We start from the raw sequence: 21,174 nt of genomic DNA, 5'->3' as shown, positions 1-21,174 counted from the left end.
CGTTTCAGATTTCAATACAAGGTGTATAAGAAGAGGAACTACAGGTCAAGACTAGACTCACAAATTTATCAGGTATTTGTATCATTTCAGGAATAATTAAAAACAAAAGGGAGGCAACTTTTTTGTGAAGATGCATTACGATGGTTTGCATCTCCGTTCTTCTCTACCTCCCTCAAAGTCAACAATCCATCTGCCAAGAGCACGTACAAAAAGATTTAACCTTCTACCATTGTATTAAAAATTGGAACACAAGAACAAGGAGTAAAGTAACTTAATATTCATACAGAACAGATGTGTGAATTATTGCAGATATGAATCTGCAATTCCAATTATATATATATATATATATATGGGTGCATACATAACATGTACATGGTATTACATGCTCACAGTAATAGATTATTAAAACAAGATGGTCAGCAATAGCCTTCAATCATTATCATTCACTATCACACATATAGCCAGGTAAGATTGGAGAGCAGCACAGCATAATTGAAGTTGCAGATGCGATAGTGATGCTCGATTTCAGCTTCAGCATAGTAAAGCTCCAGACAAGCCTATCACATGTCCCGTCCATTTTGGTTGATTCATCTAAGAAACGAAATCCACGCCCATGTAGGCACAAACTGAGAATGAAAATAATAAATCTAGTCAGTTACATATTTTCCAGGAAAGAAAGCACATTAATGCTTAACCAGTAATCAGTAACATGGAGGTTAGGCACAGCACAGAGGGTATGAGGTCTATCGAGTGCCTGAAAAAATACCATACCACGTATTTACAATGGGGAATTATTAAATACATATGCCACATGGGCCAACAAATAACCACTGCATTAGCTAATACTGACTGCAAACGAAAGATTACACAAGTCCAGTCAGACAGGATCACTTTAGCACATATAGTGTACCTCAAAACAATGAAACAAAATAAAAATTCAAAGGCTCAATAGAATAAAACAAGAAAGTACAGGGGCTTAATAATGGATTTTGCAAAACTTATAAGGCATGCTGTATAAGCAGAGCTGTGGGCTAATGCCGCACTGATTATTTGTAGTTATTTAACAGTAATAGATCTGTAGATGTCTAATTTCAGATCAGATAACGAATCCATCAGCGACTCGATTTCTGAAGACTAAATGTGTATCAAGAAAATGTACAATACAATACAGCAGATCCCAGCCTAAGATGAGAACTCCAATCTTTAGAATGCAAATCCAAAACATATCATTTTGCCACAATTAATTATGAAGTCGCATATTCTTTCATCTAGTGGGCAACAATTGATTTATCCTTTTCCTAATATCTTATAAATCAAACTGGGGAGTCATTATAAAATCTACAAAACGACAACCTGAATTATGTGCTCAGACTCTTAAGATGAAAACCAATAGGCTCGAATTCATTTAAGATATTCAAGGCAGATGGCTGGAACACACCTTTCTAGCCGCTTCCAGAACAAGAGTTTGTTTTAGTAAAATGTTTTGCAACTTTCAGACATTCTGGAAAGCTTTAGCTCATTCCAATTTCAAAAATAGTTGACTCATGGAGGATACCTGGTTGCCATGCTGATTATCACTCCAACTCAGATGCCTCTTCTGAATCAGACAGGGGTAAGAGGGTGCAGATTCCGAGCACATGACCATTGAGACAAACATAATATTCAACACAATCCTCATAGGACCCCAGCCTGCAGCTGGCACTCTGCGGTATCATTTTGGCTTGCAGCATGCTCCACAACTTTGCCTTACAATAAGGGCACACCTCTGTAGGATGAAGTTGAGCTCTCCTTTTAATTAGCATTTTCCGGACCTTTGACATAGAGAATGATTTGAAAACTCCACGGAAAAATCCCACGTCTCCTTCTTCCCCTTGGTCAAGATGTTCACATGGGTCAGAGACATATAAAACATCTGTCCGGCATTGTGGCAAAAGAAAGCTCTTCCCTGAGGTCCTAGAAAACCTAGTTCTGTAAACAAAATGACCAGGTATATGAATGCTATTAAACAGGCCTCCCTTTGTGCATCCTGAGCAGTAAATAAGCAACTTTCCTAGTGCTCTCCAATTCCCATCAACACTATGACTTCCGCTAGATTGGAGATCCAGCATCATCTTTGGAGCCCTTGCCCGGCAAAACTCCTTCCACAGCACTCGCTTGGCCAGATCATCAAACCACTTACATACACATGACAGAGTAGCAATCATTTTAGGATTCCAATTCAGCTGTTGAAACACTAAAAAGATCACATCTTCACTTAGATGACCTTTTGTGCATTGACAGCTTGACGAGTGTATGCAACGATATTGCTTTGTTAAGATCATTATCTCCACCTAGGGCAAAAAAAGAAACAAGAACATACAAGCTAGCAGTCAGATCGTTCAACTCCTAGCCTACTAGTAAAACAAATGGCAACGCTCATCACAAACTGTCATGCCATCTACAGTTGCATAAGGTTAAAAGGTAAGTGTAACATAGAGTTCACAAAGAACAACATTAATGTCAAAAATGGTTATTGCATCAGAACAATTTATGATTATAAACTAAAACAAAGAACTGGACTCTTCTTATTACACCCCAAATACAGGACTTGCCATTAGGAGACCATGAGAACAGAAAAAAAGCTAGTCATATGATACAAGATTAGAAGTCAGGGTACAACTAAGAAATGTTTGACTATTCTGACCTACCACGGAAAAAAAACAACCAAACTGTAAAACCTAATTCCGTATCCATGTGAGATATTTATCATGGACATGTGCCTCAGAAAGACCCAAGCGTGAAAGACATTAGATACTTTCATATCTTACTGCTGGCATTACAATGAATGACACTTTCAATTGCCACATCCAAGTCAAGCCATTCATCACATATGTTCATTAGATAATTAAGACAGAATTTATAGAACTTGCATCAGTTTAAATAATTGCAACTTCAAAGGATTTTACTTGGGGACATTGCTTCTTTTTAATGACAATTGACAACCAAGATACATACACAAACAGCAACATAGACATAGCACATTGAAGGATATTGCAAATGTCTAATTACTCCTACATAGAGACTGCAGTTTTCAAGTAAGTTGAGACTTTCACTTTATTAAATAATATTAAATCTCTAAGTTCATCTGAATAGGCTTCATAAGATGAACACAGACAAGATGTACCACCACACCTCTCCCCCCTCCCTCCCCCAACCCCCCCGCCCCCCCCCCCCCCCCCCCCAACAAGCAATGCATGTTTGAGAGCTAGAGACCAATCTGTTGACATAACTCACTTTAATTTCCACAAAATATCAGCTCATTTCATCTCCCTAGAACTTCTGACTTGCTAGATTTCTCACATTTTCAGAACTCCCAATTCTGGGGAGCTTGCATTCAATTAGAAGAAGAGAAACCTAGTACTTTGACATGCATGAACTTTTAATAGGCAAAGATAAAACTCAAACCCTTTCTTTATCTTTGCTTCCAAAAGAGAGAATTAAAATAATCTACCCCAAGTAAAAAACTATGCACAAGCAAATCCACAGCACTAAATATCCATTAATAGCTTTTAGATTTTCTATTAAAATCAGCATCCCCAATCAAACCCCAATAAAAATGAACATAGTTTATTGATATTTCCTAGCATATCCGCTACTACCTAAACTTCAGATCCACAATACCCCGCACCTGAAATCAAATTTCAATAAGTTCTGACAAAATCCATTTCAAATTTGAGTGTATCGCTAAACCCAAGCAAAACCCACTTCACACATTTGCTAAATTATGAAAAATCACGACCGAAAAAAAAAATAGAACTAAAAAACCCTGAACCCCAAATCAAAATCAACTAAAAAGAACCAAACAAAGAACAAATAAAATAACACTAGACTAAATTGTAAATTCCACCGTATCAAGACCCAATTTCTCACCTCAAGCCAACAAGTATCCTTTCCTCATGATCTCAAAAACCCTAAACCAAATATCACCACTGCACAGAATGAAAAAGAAAAAAAGAAAAAGAAAAAGAAAAAACATATTAGAATTGCATGAAAAATAAGAAAAACCGTTCAGAGTTCAATACTTGCATGCAAAAAAAGATTTGACACTTCTGCTTGCCGAAAAGGGTGTTTTTCGTCCAAAAGAATTTTCAGAACTTGGAATAGACACAGAGCACAAAATGCAGAAACGAGAAGTTAAAGGAGAAAGCAAGGGAAGGAAAGGCTTTGGGTTCCATATAATAGAAAAAATTTATAAAAATATTACTTTAATAGACAAGTTATGCCACGTTAAAAAATGGCAGTGGGACTAGTTTTGTCTGATGTGTGGAGTGTTCAGTGGAGGTTACTCCAGAGAAAGTAACAGGCATGTGATGCAAGATTAGCCGGCTATTTTACTGTTAGTAGTTTAAATTTTTGTGTCTGAATGGGAAATGGAAAAATAGTATACAGTCCTCTAAGAATAGCCTGCATTTAATTGTTACCTTTAATCTAAATGAAACTCACACAATTTCTTAAAAAAAAAACTCTCATATATTTATTTAAAAGATACTCATAATTCCTTCAATCTCAAAAGCTGTATAAAAGTACTAGTAAGCAATAAGAGTGGTATTTAGGAATAAAAAGATATCTATATCTATAAAATAACACAAGCAAAAATGAATCTTGATTGTTGGCGAAACAATCAAGATAAGCAATTGTAATAAGGAAGCTTGAACATAGATAAAGTACATTTTCAATTAATTTAAAATTAAATCAATTCCAATATTTATAAAACTAAATCTTAGCTCTGAAATTAAATCTAGTTGTTCATCGTTAAGAAAGTAACAAAAGCGAGAGAAAACAAAATACCCTAAGTCATTGCAAGCTTACGGTGAAAATAAAATAATAATTCCATCCTTCCTCAAATCACCTTATCAAAACCTTGAAGCCTTCCCAAAAACCTCCAAGAGGACTAAATTATTATTTTTGGTGTATATCGTTAAATTCCAATTTCATTTGATCTCGAATTCCTTAATTTTTCTTCATTTCTATGACAAAGAGAGAAGTATAAGAATAATCGGATTGACATTTAATTGCATTAAAAAAAATACTAATCTTTTAAAGATAATTGAGGTTCAATTTGTATATAAAATATTCCCACATCAAAATCATACTTTAAAGTTTAAGATTCTACACAATTATGACAATTGTTTTCTCACTTACATCCATCACAAATATCAACTTGCAACACATTTGCACTCTTGTGCATGTTATTAAAGTCAGACTGAACCATTGAAAAAGTGAAAAACCAAATTTATAGATTTCAATGAAAAAATCAAATACTATGTCATCTAAATAAGAAAAGAATATTAAAGATTCTATGCAGTTTTTTGAATTATGATAATTATTTTGTTAATTACGTCAATCACATATACCGACTGGTAACATATTTTTATTAATTTTAAGCATGTTATTATACTCATCACAAGCCAACTAGTTGAATTGACAAAGCGGAAAACCAGATTCATAGACCTTAATGAAAAGATGCTATGCCACTTCAATGAAAAAATGAAACACTAGATCATCTAATAAAAAAAATTAAAAATTCTACACAATTCATTGAATTATGATAATTGTTTTCTTAGTTACATCATCATAACTTGCAACATATTTACACTAGTTGTGAGCATGTTATTGAATTCGACTCAAACTTATTGATTGGATCGAAAAAGCTAGAAGCTGGATTCATAAAGCCCAATAAAAGAATATTATCCAAAAGTCAAATACTAAGTCATCTCAAGAAAAAAAATTAAAGATTCAATAATTTTCGAATTATGACAATTGTTTATTAATTACATCAATCATATATACCAACTTGCATAATATTTATATTGGTTTTGAACATATTAAACTCAGATCAGATCGATCGGTTGGATTAAAAAAACCGAAAATCAGATTCATAGATCTCAATGAAAAATGCTATGCCACCTCAATAAAAAAATTAAATACTGGAAACCTGATTCATAAACCTCAATAAATAATATTATGACATTCAATGAAAAAATCAAATACTACATCATCTCAATCAAAAAAACAAAGATTCTATACAATTCTTTGAATTATGACAATTGTTATTTAGTTATATCAATCACATATATCTACTTTTCATATATTTATACTACTTTTTGAATATGTTATTAAATTTGGACTATATACCAATCGGGTCGGATAGAAAAAATCTAGTAACCAAATTCATAAATTTTAATGATAAAATGCTACCGCAACCTCAATGAAAAAAAAAATCAAATACTACATCGTTTTCAAAAAAAAAATTAAAGATTTCACACAATTCTTTGAATTGTAATAATTATTTTCTTAGCTTAGATCAACCATCGCAGCATATTCTCGTTACTTTTGAGCCTGTTATTAAACTCAAACGAAACTCTCTGATTGGTCAGATAGAAAAGGCGGAAACAGAATTCATAGACCTTCATGACAAAAATCAAATACTACGCTACCTCAATGAAAAGAAATTAACTGTTTGCAGAAGCAAAGATTTTATCTCAAGATCCAAGAGAGCCCTTTAAATGTCATCATCCACTTTATTGATTAAGTTCATAGTCCATCTTATTTAGAAATAACATATCTTAAATATTATAGTAGACAAATTTAGACTGATGGATTATTTATTTACTAAAAATTATAAAACTCATTTATTTTAGATTTTTTTAATGTATAATTTGTAAATCTTATTCATAATAAATTAATTAATATGAATTAATTATTTTTTCAGTATCTTATTTCTACTTTCTTCAATTTTTAAATTTTGATAAATTAATTGATTGAGATATTCAATCCAAAGTTTATGTTGGATTTCAATGGCCTTTAATTTTTGAAATTTATATCTTTTGAGTTTGAATATAGGGTAATATCAAAGGTATATTTTCGAAATATTTTATGCTAGGCACATTTGATTTGTATATTTTTATATATCGCTTGAAAAACTTTATTCAATTTTCTTATATTTATAATGAATATCTTAGGTATAAAAACTTATATAGACTCTTATTTACAAGACTCATATTTTAATATAAATTAGGAATTTAAAGAATAGGAACGCATAAGGAAGGAGATAGATATAGGTGATATATATTGTTTAGGAGATAAATACAGATCAAATCTTCTATACTCCCCCTCAAGTTAGTGAATAGAGATCTTGCATGCCCAACTTATGTAATACTCGGTAAAAGAATTTTCTTAATACTGTTTTGATAAGGATATCGGCGAGCTAATCTTCAGATCGGACATGAGGGACTTCAATTATCTTGGCTTCTAACTGTTCCTTAATAAAGTGTTTGTCTATTTTCACATGTTTTCGATTATGCTGAACTAGATTATGAGCTATATTGCATACAATTTTATTATCATAATATAGTCTCATAGGATTAATATGTCGAACTTAGAGCTTATGTAGTAAATTCTTAATCTAAAGTAACTCACTAACACCTTAAGCCATTCCTCTATACTTAGCTTCTGCACTAGACCGAGTTACAACACTTTGCTTCTTACTTCTCCATGTAACAAGGTTCCTCCAATAACGGTTAAATAACTTGTTGTAGATCATCTATCACCAATAGGACCAGCCCAATCCGCATCAGTATAGCTCTTAACAGACAAAGTTGTTGCTTTGGTAAACATAATGCCTTGTCTTGGAAAGGATTCCAAGTATTGCAAGATATGAAGAACATCATTCATATGATCTTCGCTTGGAGAGTGCATGAATTGACTTACTACACTTAGAGAATATGCCAAATTCAGACAAGTATGAGCAAGATATATTAACCGACCTACAAGTCTCTGATATCTTTCTTTATTCGTAGGTACTTGCTCGGGAAATATGCCGAGCTTCGCATGTTCACTAGCAGGAGTATCAACTAGTTTATAAGCTAGTATACTGATCTCTTTAAGCAAGTCCAAAGTATACTTTTGTTGAGATAAAAGTATACCTTGCTTAGATCGTATTACCTCAATCTCTAAGAAATACTTGAGATCAACAAGGTCTTTCATTTCAAACTCTTTAGAGAGATAGTTTTGTAAGACTACTTTATCGTCATCATTATTTCCTGTTACAGTCATATCATCCATATATATGATAACAATAGTTGTTCTTGCTTATGTTTTATAAAAAGAGTATGATCGAAGCTACTCTGTTTATAGTCAAATACCTTTATTGAGTTTGTAAACCTTCCAAACTAAGCTCTCGGAGATTATTTCAATCCATACAGAGACTTCTTCAGCTTACAAACTTACTTACTTCCTTCAACCTGAAGTCTACACCTTGAAGGTAGTTCCATGTACAATTTCTTTTGAAGATCCTATGAAGAAAAGCATTCTTTATATTTAATTGATATAGAGACCAATTTAAATTTACAGCCAAGGACAGAAGAATTCTGATAGCATTGATATTGGCCATAGGAGCAAAATTTTTCATATAATCTATCCCATATGTTTGACTATATCCTTTTACAATAAGCCGAGCTTTGTATCTCTACATACTTCCATTTGCATTGTATTTAACGGTATAAATCCACCTACACCTAACAGGTTTTCTTCCATTTGGTAAATCAACAATCTCCCAGGTTTTATTCTTCCGAAGGGACTTTATTTCTTTATTCATTGCTTCTTTCCACCTTGGGTCTTTTATGATTTCCTGTACACTGTTAGGTACATATACAGGAGATAATTGATTTATAAATGATTCACATGTCTTTGACAGCCCATAGTACAAACATAATTATTTATTGGATATTTCATCCAGAGTTCATCATAGGTTCATAACTTGATTTAGGCTTTCTTCGGGTAGTTCTGTTCAAGAGTATTCTAACAAAGGATTCGCGAGTCATTTGAGATTCAACTCGGAATAAGTCATCAAGTAAAGGTAACATTGACTGCAATGCTTAATTGATATGTTTTTGTTTTTATTGATCAGTAATAAAAATAAAAATTGTATTAATAAATAATAATGTTAGTTCATTTTAATTTGATATACACAAAAGTATTTACTTTGTTAGTAATTCAAGTTACTAATTCAAAATTTTGTCAAATAAAATTACAAATTTCTTATTAATTAATCTAATTTTTTTTATAAATGCTGGGTTGATCCAAGGTCGGGAGAATAATACTCAAATTGTTATGGCAGATTGAGAGTTTCAATTGGAAGAAGGTCGGGAGTCTTTGTTGGAAGGTCGGGGGGGTCTCTGTTGGAAGATCAGGTTGTATTTGAAAGTCGGCCCAATTTTGAAGGTCGGATTACCTTTGACGGTCGAGCTGTAAGTCAATGTTTCTCTCCCCCTAATTTGTAGTAGTGAAATACATCTAATGCTCATGAAATTAGACATCCATACTGACATACATTTGTTGAATTTGAGGGTGATAACACATATATCATTTCTGGTGAATGCTATATCTAACAAAGATACAACGAATAGCACGAGATTGGAGCTTGTAACGTGTATGGTGAGGAAGGTGAACAAAGACTATGCAACCAAGAACATTAGGAGGTAAGTTTGGTAATGATGGTGAGGTAAGCCTTTTATTTAATGTATCAAATGGGGTATAAAAGTCTAGGATATGAAATGGTATTCGATTTATGAGGTAAGATGCTGAGAATAAAGTTTCTTCCCAATATTGGAGCGGCATATTGGCTTCAAATATTCCAAGACATGTCGGTTTTTCTTTCTACAACTCTATTTTTTTTAGGAGAATAAGGGCATATGTCATTTGATGGATTACACCATATTTCTGAAGGAATCACGATTTATTAATTCACTTCCATTATACGTAGTACTTAAACTGAAGTTTTATATTGAGTTTGCACCATCAAATAGAACTTCTTAAATAATAAGCAAACCTCCTGCTTACTTTTCATTAAGCATATCCATGCCATACGACTATAATCATCAATAAAAGAAATAAACCATCGAGCTCCATTCAAGGTCAGTACCTTTACAGGTCCCAAACCACCAGAGTGTATAATTATAAATGATGCTGGAATTTTATTTAAACTAGTTGGAAAAAAGACACGATAACTTTTTGCTAGTTCACAAGTATTGCATTTGAAGTATAAAGTAGATATTTTTAAAAACAACTTAGAAAATAAATACTTTAAATATCCAAATGATGCATGACCAAAGCATTTATGCCATAACCAAATTGTATCTTCTATACTTGTCGATACTGAGCTACTATTTTCCGAACTTGATTTCGTCAAAATACTTAAACTAGATGGTGTAAAGTCAAGATAATAGAGCTTTTCTTTTCTAGTACCACAACCAATCGTCCTCTTTGTCTTGATGTCCTTAAAAATACAATAATCAGACCAAAAATTTATTACATAATTTAAAGAGGTGGTTAGTTGGGATAAAAATATTAAGTCAAAGTTTAGAGATGAACGATCAAAACAGATTCTAAATTTAGGTTATCAAGTGTGAATGACCATTTACTAGTAACAATAGCTTATGTACCATTAGCTGTAGATACAATGAATTGCTCGGTTGTTTTTAGCTCGGTAGGTGTGTTAAAGGCATATAATCAGTTAATCTAGAATCAATAATCCATGTATACAACCTAATAGTGGAAGAATTATAAAGAAAGTTACCTGATGATTCTGAAGATATGTGTAAGGCAACTACATCTGGCGCAGAAGGTTGTTCAGCTATAGTTGTTATTACTGATTTAGTTTTTCCAGTTTTTGGCTTTCTTTTTGGGGCTTTAGATGGATCCCACCATTCAGGATATCCAATCAAATCATAATATCTGCTTTGTGTATGACCTGTCATACCACAATGTGTACATTGCTTTGTTGAATTTGTCTGTTTATTACCAATATCAAAGCTACAAGTAGTATTATCCCGAGATGATGAGTTAGTTTTTTTGGCGAGTAATGCAGCTAATTCTGAGGAGCTTGTTCTCCAATCAAGATTTTTTTCTGATTTGCTTCTCGACGAACATATGCATATGTTTGTTCAAGGTCTAAACTCGGATCCATTCAAAGGATTTCTCCTCTCACTTGTTCAAACTCAGCTTCAAGTCCGTTTAAGAAGATGTGAATTCTCAACTTCTCCACAACTGCTTTATATATAGTAACATCCTCAAGGTCTTTAATTCTTACCTTATTTCGATGATCAAATTCCTGGAATATCTCAACTAGCTCACCATAGTATGTCCGAACCGATCTTTCAGACTGCCGACTTAGGAATGCTCGTTGATTAAGAGCAAAAATCTGAGTTTCGTCTGATCCATCATATAATGCTTTTGAAAAAGCACTCCATATTTCACGGGCTGTACGGATACGAAAATACATTTTCATGATTTCTGGTGTCATTGATGTGAGTAACAAGCTTTTAACTTTCTGGTTTTCAGCATACCACTTGGAGTAAGATGGATCAATTAATTCGGGTTAAGAAAAATCTCCTATAATATAATCCAATCTTTTACGCTCAGCGATATGCATCTCCATGATTTGAGACCATGTGCCATAATTGGTTTCGATGAGGGTCATTCCAACTTTAAAGCTAGAATATTTTCTTAGTTGACATGGATAATTTATGGTGATGGGGTAGTGGTTGATTTAGTGGTGTTTTCAAATGAAGAGAAAGGCATTTTTACAATGGAAATTTTATGAAACTAGACTCTGATACCATGAAGAAACTTAATTCAATTTTTTTATTCATAATGAATATCTTCAGTACAAGGACTTGTATAGACTCATATTTATAAGACTCCTATTTTAATACAAATTAGGAACCTAAAGAATAGGAAAGTATAAGGAAGGAGACAGATATAGGAAATATATACTTTTAAGAGATAAATACAAATCAAATCTTCTACATCGTATATAAATAAATATTTAGTTTATATTTAATAAAATATGCTAGTTTAGCCTCATGTAACTCAGTTAAACCTTAAATCATTAGTCCTCTGTGTTCTTTGTCAGTCCGAAAATCATCTCTTATGCAATCTTTGAGACCTGTTATTTATTTATCACTAGTTGCCAGAACTCTTTTTTTTTTTAACTTGCACCTTTACCCTTTCTTGTGCTAATTACACAATTATATTTCTCATGATGAGAAATGTTTAGATAGATTCAATCTATTATGTCATATGTAGATAGATTGAATTAACTATTGAATGTAGCATAATTTATTAAATGTTGTATTTATATTAAGTGATTTATTTATTACTATTAACCATTTATGTTTCAAAACCAATCAATACAAATATATCAACTAATATATAATGTGGCATATCAATATGTAATTTGTTTTTCTATGGATGATGTGGTAAATTGAGTTTACTTAAGAATTTTTTCTTTTCCAATATATTTATCTCTTTACACAATGTTGCATCCATCTAATTAACATGATTTTTATTTGCTTAAGAATTTTTCAGAAGTTACTAAATTTTGGTATAAAAATTTTGAAACAATAGATCATGTGATTCTTTTAGTAATACTACAGTATCATGAGGATTATACTGTTAGTAATTCATATTCAAATTCATGAACACTGTTAATAGCTTTGACCAATAAGTTTCAAACAAAATCCGTTTGCTATAAAATTAGTCTTGTCAGATAGATGGTAGAGGATAAAATTTTCTATTCTTATCGGATCGTTCAAAACTCATTAGATATTACTAAATTAAAGAAAAATTGAGTTGTGAGATTAGTTTCTCTTTCTTTAGTTTTCTCTCTACACTTTATAAAAATTAACATGCCTAGCCTCGGATGAAATCTAAGTTGGTAAGGAGTGAAATAATGGTGAATGACAATTAATTGGCACTGAATGAATAAGTTACAATTATTAAAATTAACAATGTTAATAATCTTAAATGCAAATTGTCAATGGTTTAATTCTCAGAATATTAAAGTACAGAAAAAAGAATCACATAATTTTTATATCAAAAAATTAAATTATATGGTCAAATTTTAGTCCTTTCCCTAAAATTTAAAGTTGATTTAGAGAATCGTTATAGTTGAAGAAATTTGTTCTATTTAGTCATTAACCTAATTAATTATAAATGCACATATAAGGGAGGGATCGAAAGAGAGGAAGAGAGAGAGGGTGGCAAAAGAGAGCCTGATTACTTATAGAAAATCTTTCAAATGAAAATAGAAAATATAATTTTGTATTTATTTGTGCTAACTTTTTAAAATACAAATAGAAAATATTTTTTTTATATTTTTAAAACTATAATTAAACTTTGAAAATATTTTGAAAACAAGTTTAACATGTTCTTTATGTTCTTCTTTATAAAAAGTTACTTGTTTTTAAATGAAAATAAAAAAATTTCTTAAAATATTATCTAAATATAAAATAAAAAAGCTTTTTATTAAGTAAATATATTTTATAAATCTTAAAAATTTTATATGAAAATAATTTTTTTCTTAAAAATTACAAAATGAAAAAAAAAAAAATCTATACAATCATCAAATCTCACAATTAATTCTTATTTTGAATGTGCTATGAGATTTCGCCATATCACTCGAGTTTTTCTTTTTTTTTTTTTGAACATTCATTTTCACTTAATTGAAAGAAAAATAATATTATTTCTAGTGGAACATCTTTCACAATCCCTGTAGAGATAGTTCACTAATAGACCAAGGAATAAGTAATTTGACTCATTCACATCCAGATCATGAATGTTTGGAATCCATATTATGCAAGGAGACATTGCTTTTGCTAATTCGAATTGAATGGTGATATAAAATCGGTCTATTTCCGGCATCATATCCATAGTTAGCGCATTCATCCTAGTTAGAATATTAATAATAATAATAGAATATTAATATAGAAAAAATTCATAATCATCTAGTTAGGATCGATTTAAACCAGCCCATTATGCATATGATTCAACATGCCAACTATTAAATAATTTATTAGAAACACAAGACAGCCAATCAGAAATATCACTAAATCCCCCGCTCTCGAGGGATGTCCTCAGCGCCGAGGAATATGTACTAGGGTGTATGTGCGACTTGTTCAGATCGTGAACTTGGACAAAAGGAAACTTTTTCCAATATCTATGATCAGTACGGATGAATAAGATAGAATAGAAAAATCCCCTTCATTATCTAAAAAAAAGAAAAAATTTATCATATTCGTTTATTGTGTATTAGAAAAAAAATTTAAATTGTAAAATGAAACTAATAAATATACATATCTTTAATTCTAAATTACTATTACTCTAAATTACAAAATATTATTCATTACGAAAAAAAAAAGATTTTGAAGCAGACTCATTACCGAATCAAAAAGATATATATATATATACATATATATATATTTCAGAATCTGCAAATTTGATAATTAAATAACACAAAAAGCTAAATGTTTTTAACTAAATTGAAGTATTTCCCAATTTGAGAGTTGGAGCTGTATATTTCCTTTCTCAGAATAGGAAATTGAGCATATGTTATTATTGAGGGATTGTACTGGTATTTTTCTTGTAATTCTAACTGAGCATTGGTTTAATTTTTGTATTGCTAGTTGTGTTAGATTTGATTCATAATTTTATACAAATTCTTGCATCTTTGATCTCTTGGATTCCTGATTCTTTGATTTACAATTGATTGCACCCACATCCCAAAGTAACTTTACCCTTTCATGGAAACAAACAAATTTTTAGACCAAAGTGTTCATGAGAGAGGGTGGATGGGTTTTGTTCGATCAATTCCGACCAAACAAATACACGTTTAAGTCCCTAGTAATTATGGTGATTTAAGACACTTTTCTGGCCTCTAGTTCTGTTAAGATGGCAATACCAGATTGAGATTCAGACAGCCCTTACACCCTCCTAAAAGGCTGATGTGCTATGCCACCCCATCTAGCGAATGGATTTGGTGGGTATACCTACTAAATTGGGACACAACAAAACAATGCTTCGCTCTGTTCCTCAGGTCCCATCTCATATAATATCATGTCCTTCCCCTGACATTTATATCAAAAAGTATTTTAATTTTATTTATAGCTTTTCATCATATTTTTAAGGTATGGTTCACATGTACAAGCATAAGCAAAAAGCCATTTTATTTGGCTGTTAGAGAATAGATATAAGGGAAAACTAATGGTAATGCCTTGCATAAACAACTAGGAATGAAATAAGCTAACACCAATGAAGAAATAGATAAGCAACAAAAAACAGGATTAGATTAGTCATCACATTGAATGAAGAAAATAAAAACAAACAATATGATGTCACAAACTACATTGGATTAGTCACTCAAAGCCCACACAAGGATAAAACTGGTCATGAAGCTTTCTTTTTCTGTTCAAATTGCATGATGTTTTATTCACAAGAACAGGATATAAACCAATCATATTATTAGGTATAAAAACTATAAAGGATGAACATGCATACATCCCCATAGAACATGTATGTGAAGAAGCTTGTCAAGTTCAATACTCACAGCAAAATGCTTTTCCTTTTGCAATCCCACAAGCTTGTGTATTTGCCCTTCTCTTCTACAAGCTTAGGTTTATTTTCCTATCATTCTCCTGTAAAGACCAATTGACTGTTAACCAAAGAACATCACGTCGAACAATTTTTTGGGATCTTATTTCTTTTTACTTTAGATATTTTATTTACTTTGTTTTTCTGCTATATTTCCACACTCAAGAGGCAGTGCTTACAGCTGGTTTACTATCTTGTAGGGAGATCACAGTTTCAAAAGCACCAACCAAGGCCTTAACCTTACTTTTCCTGGTCTCAACAAGTTTACTTGCTGTTTCTTCAATGACATTATTGAACAGACCCTGAGCATCTTTCTTTCCATGCACATCTTGATGTCTCAAAACAACCTTTTCTGAATCACGATTCTCATTTGTGAGGTCTTCAGCTCCTCTCCTCTTGAAGCTTCTTCGGCCATCAACTTTGAGATTTTGGTTCCCCACCACCACTCTTCCTTGCCTGAATTTGAGCCTCCTCGGACTATTGTGCTCAGGCTTGATGTCAATGACCTTTCCCCTCCTGAATCGTAATTTCACAGGTTGGTCATTCTTATCCTGAGAAGGTATCATCCCAGCCTTTCGATGCCACCCTCTTTGTTCGCCTTCCACAGTATCTGCCTCTTCCATGTACTCAGTTTCATCATAATCAGAGGAGTCATCTTCTGCTTCACCGGCAGTAAACTCAGATTCCTCTTCTTCTTCATTATTAGACAATGATAATACAACTTCTGGGAGAGATGGAGACCTGGCTGGTGATAATGGAGGTGGAGATGATTCGGCAGAAAGATTTTCCTTCCTGTCAGACTCCAAATATTTGTTCTCAGTTTCCATCTTGATGACATACAGTGTTTTCTCTTGGACCACATTATTGCCAGGTCCTTTAAGTTCCTTGATGGAATGGTCCAGATCGTCATTCTTGATCTTGGGATGCTCTTTATTGACCTTTTTAACCTTGCTCTGATTCTTCATTGGAGACGCCACTTCTGAGGCCCTACGCCTCCTAGCATTTATGCTTGCAACCCTATTGAGAGAAGGCTTGAGGGACAAGGAAGCACTTGGGAACTTTTGTACTCTGAGAGTGGGCTTGATGGACAAAGAAGCTCTTGGGGACGCCACTCCTCTTGCCATCCCACTGCTAGAAGTTTTAAGAGATGGCATAGCTCTTGGAGACATCTGTGCCCTCTGTACAGCTGTTTTCGAGGTCGATGTCTTTTTTGCTATCTTATTGTCACTGTTTCCTCGGACAGTTAAAACTCTTGATGAACCAGGAGAAGGTTTCATTTTCAAAGAATTAGCACCTTTTGCAGATATATTCTCTTCTTTCACTTTTGATGAAGCTTGTTTCAAAGAGACCTCTAGTTTTTCAGAAGACGAAGAAACACCAGGCTTTGTGAAGTTTGTAGAGAAATGGGCCTTCAAATCAGGTGAAGGTTTGAGATTGGCTACTGATGTCTTATTCCTCTCTCGCAATGATGTCTTCCTCTTCTCCGCCCAATTGTCGCTTGATACTGAAATTTGGCTATCAACTGATTCTGCTAACACATCCCTTGTCATTGTCTTCTTCTTGGCCAGAATTGCCCTCAACACTGGACTTTGCCTGTCAGCGGACTTTGTCAACAATGCCCTTGATGAAGTCTTCTTCTCAGCCATAACTACATTTAGTGGGGGAGATTTTCTGTCAAGAGGTTTTCTAGGCACTTCCCTCTTTATGATCTCAGGAGTACCTGGTGGGGTTTCTGAATTGGAGCTTGGTTTGCCTGTAACCTTAGATGTCTTATTTCTCTCTGGCTGAAACTCAATGGAATTTTGTTCATCGGGTAGTTTCCTATTCCTTCTTGGAAATGGACGTCTTGCCTTCTCTTCAAATGCATGTTTTCTCCCAAATTTACAGAAATCATGACAGGAACCAGTAGAAGCTCGGAGGTAGTGAGGAAGAATCTTTTCATCACCCCTTGTAGAAATAGCCTTTCCAATGGAATGCCTTCTTGAATTACCAGTATCTGACTCGATTGATTTAGGGGTCTCTGGTAGGCTGATGCTCTGCTCAGCCATTAAGTAGGTGCAAGATGAACAGAAGCAACAAACAAAATACCCAATCCTGAAAGCAAGTACAAGCAACAATAATTCAGAAATTCAAAAACTGATGAGAAGGTTGACAAGAGAAAGAACTTAAAAACAACTTCAACTGCAAGCAATTCGGCTTGTCAGCCTGAAAAGAAAATAACAATCATATACCACCTGAAACCAGTATGGACTTGTATACACAGTACATTATTTAATACTAATGGTTTTTAAATATAAAATAAGTCCTCCCCATTCTGGCGAGAAAGGAAACAAATTAAAAGTGCAAGAATCTTTTACAAAGTTGAAAAAGAAAATCTATCAAAAGACTGCACAGCCACCAAACTTAATCCATCTTCTGGACTTGCAGAATGTTAAAGCTTAGCAATAATTAAGATGACTTGATTTGTTGTTTTAGAAAAACTTCGAATGCAATGACAAAATGGAAAACGAAGCATCAATTCTCTTTGGATTGAATCAATCAAAAATATTAATCAAGAACTTCTAGAAACTCTCTGCAGTCCAACCAATGCACAAGGGGGAAACAGAATACAGAAAATATGTATGGAAAGACAAATGGAATCGCAAGCCAATTGAACAATTCGCAACCCCAAAGCTAGTATCAGGGTTTTCTAATCTAACAGACAAAACTAGTTTTAGCATGTCAATCTTTCACATTCTACAACTACTAGCACGTAATCTACCAAAGGAGAAATGGATACACTTATTTCAGCAGCGCATTTAAGTAAACAACAAGGGGAAATGCTATCAAAACAACATGAACTACCAGTCACTTCTCACAATATTCATTAGCATAACAAGAATTGAGGCAATCTTTTTACTTCAATTTCCCAGAAAAACGAAGAAGAAGAAGAAAAAACAGCTATAAGCTCTTAATCTGCCATCAAGATCTTGTATTATTCCTCACAATACAAGCACTTAAATTGAAAACGAAGAACAAACCAATTATCTACGACACAGATAAAAAAGCACACTCATATTCAACCAAAACTTAATTCAAAATATCAAAGGAAACGAATAAGAACTAGAAAACGCACCAAAAACTGGTACTTCACTTAAAACCCATAAACAAAATCCCATTTTGAAGAGAACCCATTTGTGGAACAGGTCACAAAAGAGAAAGCTTTTAAACGAGAGAGAAGTTGCAAACGTGTTACCTTTGGTTGTGCTAAAACTCAAAAAAAGTGTGCTTTACCAGAAAGCTAAGAACAAAAAGAAAAAAAGGTAACAGAAATCAATGGAATAATGAACTTGTTGTATTTTGTGAGAGTGTTTTGGATTGAGAGATCGTGCAAGCAACTGTTGTATTTTTTTTTCTTTTTTCTTTTTTTCAGTTTCTCTTCTCGGAGTTTGGTGAAGCCGCTATTATCTGCTAAATGCGCGTTGGCTCCTGATTTCTTTATACTATATTTTTCATGATAGATGCTAGAGAGAGAAAAATATCATTTCTGTATTTTGTTGTTTTTTTAATCTGATTTTCTTTTTGTAGAATACTGTTTTTGTTAATATATATTTTTTTCTAATTATTTATATAATACTGTTTATATTAATAGGAAGAAATTAAATTTTTCTATTCTTGGGGGGATTCCTTGTAGTTAGGCAAATCTCACATATGTTAATGCTTTAAATACTAAGAAATCCAACTTGCATGGATTAATTGTAGAGAATGTCAACTTTCTTTCTATTTCACACTCATAAGAATTTTTATTTCATTTCAAAAAAATAAAAGAATTTGAAAATATTCTTCATTAATTACTAAAAGGTCTAATGCATGTAACAAAATAAAATAAAAAAATAAAAAAAAATTTACTGAGCAATAGTATTTATTTTGCAAACTTGATCAACAATGTTTGATAGTAGATTCTAGGAAACTACATTTTCAAGTATATTTTGTTATTATTAAATAGAATAATGTAAAATATGCCTGGATACTTCCTTCAATATTAAGATAAAGAAATGAAGACTATTTAATATATAAAAAGTGAAACAGAAAATTAAAAAATTAAAAAACACTAAAAGCAATAGATCTTGGATAAGAATGATATTTATATTAATAAGTTTGGTCGGTTGATTAAATATTTGTTGACTTTTCTAGAAGAAAGAAATTGGCTAATCATATAACTTCCATAATCTTTTAAATTAAGAGTTTAAACTCATTTGTTAATCAACCCAAACTGAGATTATTGTAGTCATGTTTTCAAGTTTCTTTTCTTTGCTTTAATGGTATTTTATTTGAAGGTTCATTATTCACCAAAAGACCTCATCAACACAAATGCCTTGGTGGGTCATTCATTGGCCTACTCATTGTTTAAGGGCAAATCCAAATCTAGACCTTTTCTTCCATTTTTCATTTTTGGTTTTTTTTTTTTGGGTAGAAATATATGGCCACTATTAATGTTACTATAGAACTCTAATGGTAAAAAAATATTATTATTTGTATTATAATTCTAAGATATAAGTTGAAATCAGCCAAAAGAAAATATTACGAAATATTTATAAATTGAGAGCTATTTTTTGTTTATGTAATTTTTTTAATAAATTATTAAACAGACCGGAACCAATACATCTTTGAAAAAAAAAAAAATCTTACAAAACTACTAGTTCAATAATAATGCTTTTTAATTTAGTTTTATTTATTTTCTAGTATATTTTGAAAAGTAGAATAAGGAAAAAATCAAGATTTATTATTCACTTTTATTAATGATATTGTTCATCAATAATATATATTTTAAATTCATGGTTACCAGTACTAATTGTGTAAATTCCAAATATGGAAGATGAATACATATGCATATACATTTGTTATTTTCTGGTACAGATATTATTACAGCGACTTTGAGTTGACATTTATTATCCCATGGAAATTTCATTAGAAACTTCATAAATTAAAATGCAAGTTTCTTGGAAATGGACAATTGAATTTGGACCGGAGTTTTCTTGATTCCCATAATGAGGACAACTTGTCTTTTAAACACTTATTTAGTGATGCTGACCTCTTGTCAGAGTGCAACCAAGATTTTCAAGCATTAATGTCTTTCCCCTTTAAAACAACGAGTTGCATTAAAAAAAATTTAAATAGTAAATAGCTGAGAAATTAAATTATTTGATAAAATTTTATTAGTAATTGCTGTTATTATGTTAAATAATTATTGAATGTATAAATTAATATTAAAAATATTTTATTTTTTATATTATATTTAATTATATAAAGTAATAAAAATAATTTATAATAAATTAAAAAATTTATAGTTAATTTTCTTTAGCTTAATTATATTTATTATTAAAAATATTTATAAAAGTTGTTTTAAAAATAGAAATTTAAATTTAAATTTTAATAACAAAAATTTCAAATTTCAAATACCAATTATTTTAAATATTATAATTATTTAACTATTAAGAATAATTTTAAATAGTATTATTTATTTTAAAATATAAAAATTTAATTATATGAGATCAATTTAAAGTGCGTTATTGTTAATAAATTTTAATAAGGATAATAGTGTCCAAATAAAAAAAAATCAAATTAGCTATCAACCGATAAAAAGAATCTCTAAAATAAAACTGATACAATCAACAACTAATTGTAGACTAAATAAACTATCAACTGCTGTTTTTTAAAGTTAGTATT

General features: G+C 31.8%; 2 protein-coding genes across 3 annotated transcripts; both read right to left on the bottom strand.

Annotated features, from left to right (window-relative positions):
- Positions 1-204: 204 nt before the first annotated feature.
- LOC8258244 (EID1-like F-box protein 2) lies at positions 205-4,208 on the bottom strand. Its single transcript, XM_015723542.2, has 4 exons — positions 4,066-4,208; positions 3,910-3,968; positions 1,556-2,330; positions 205-626 (listed from the first exon to the last, which is right to left on the bottom strand). The coding sequence occupies exon 3, from the start codon at positions 2,319-2,321 to the stop codon at positions 1,575-1,577; it is 747 nt and encodes a 248-aa protein (XP_015579028.1). The 5' UTR covers positions 2,322-2,330; positions 3,910-3,968; positions 4,066-4,208; the 3' UTR covers positions 205-626; positions 1,556-1,574.
- A 10,934-nt stretch (positions 4,209-15,142) lies between these two features.
- Positions 15,143-19,190, bottom strand: LOC8258243. Of its 2 annotated transcripts, none has more exons than XM_048374662.1 (3): positions 18,704-19,190; positions 15,648-17,562; positions 15,143-15,512 (listed from the first exon to the last, which is right to left on the bottom strand). In XM_048374662.1, exons 2-3 carry the CDS (start codon positions 17,514-17,516, stop codon positions 15,480-15,482), a joined length of 1,902 nt encoding a protein of 633 aa, XP_048230619.1. In that variant the 5' UTR covers positions 17,517-17,562; positions 18,704-19,190; the 3' UTR covers positions 15,143-15,479. The 2 variants fall into 2 exon arrangements, with proteins under 2 accessions (XP_048230619.1, XP_048230620.1); XM_048374663.1 differs by having other exon boundaries at positions 18,584-18,716.
- Positions 19,191-21,174: the final 1,984 nt, after the last annotated feature.

This window comes from Ricinus communis, chromosome 5, assembly GCF_019578655.1.
Source record: "Ricinus communis isolate WT05 ecotype wild-type chromosome 5, ASM1957865v1, whole genome shotgun sequence".
In the NCBI taxonomy this organism is placed as follows: Eukaryota; Viridiplantae; Streptophyta; class Magnoliopsida; order Malpighiales; family Euphorbiaceae; genus Ricinus; species Ricinus communis.
The sequence above is the reverse complement of the archived record's forward strand: the minus strand, read 5'-3'. Positions and strand labels throughout refer to the sequence as shown.

Coding starts and splice junctions, on each gene's coding strand:
- LOC8258244 (XM_015723542.2), bottom strand. CDS start 2,321: ATGATCTTAACAAAGCAATATCGTTGCATACACTCGTCAAGCTGTCAA.
- LOC8258243 (XM_048374662.1), bottom strand. CDS start 17,516: ATGGCTGAGCAGAGCATCAGCCTACCAGAGACCCCTAAATCAATCGAG. Junction 15,513..15,647: donor TACAAGATAGTAAACCAGCT/GTAAGCACTGCC, acceptor TGGTCTTTACAG/GAGAATGATAGGAAAATAAA.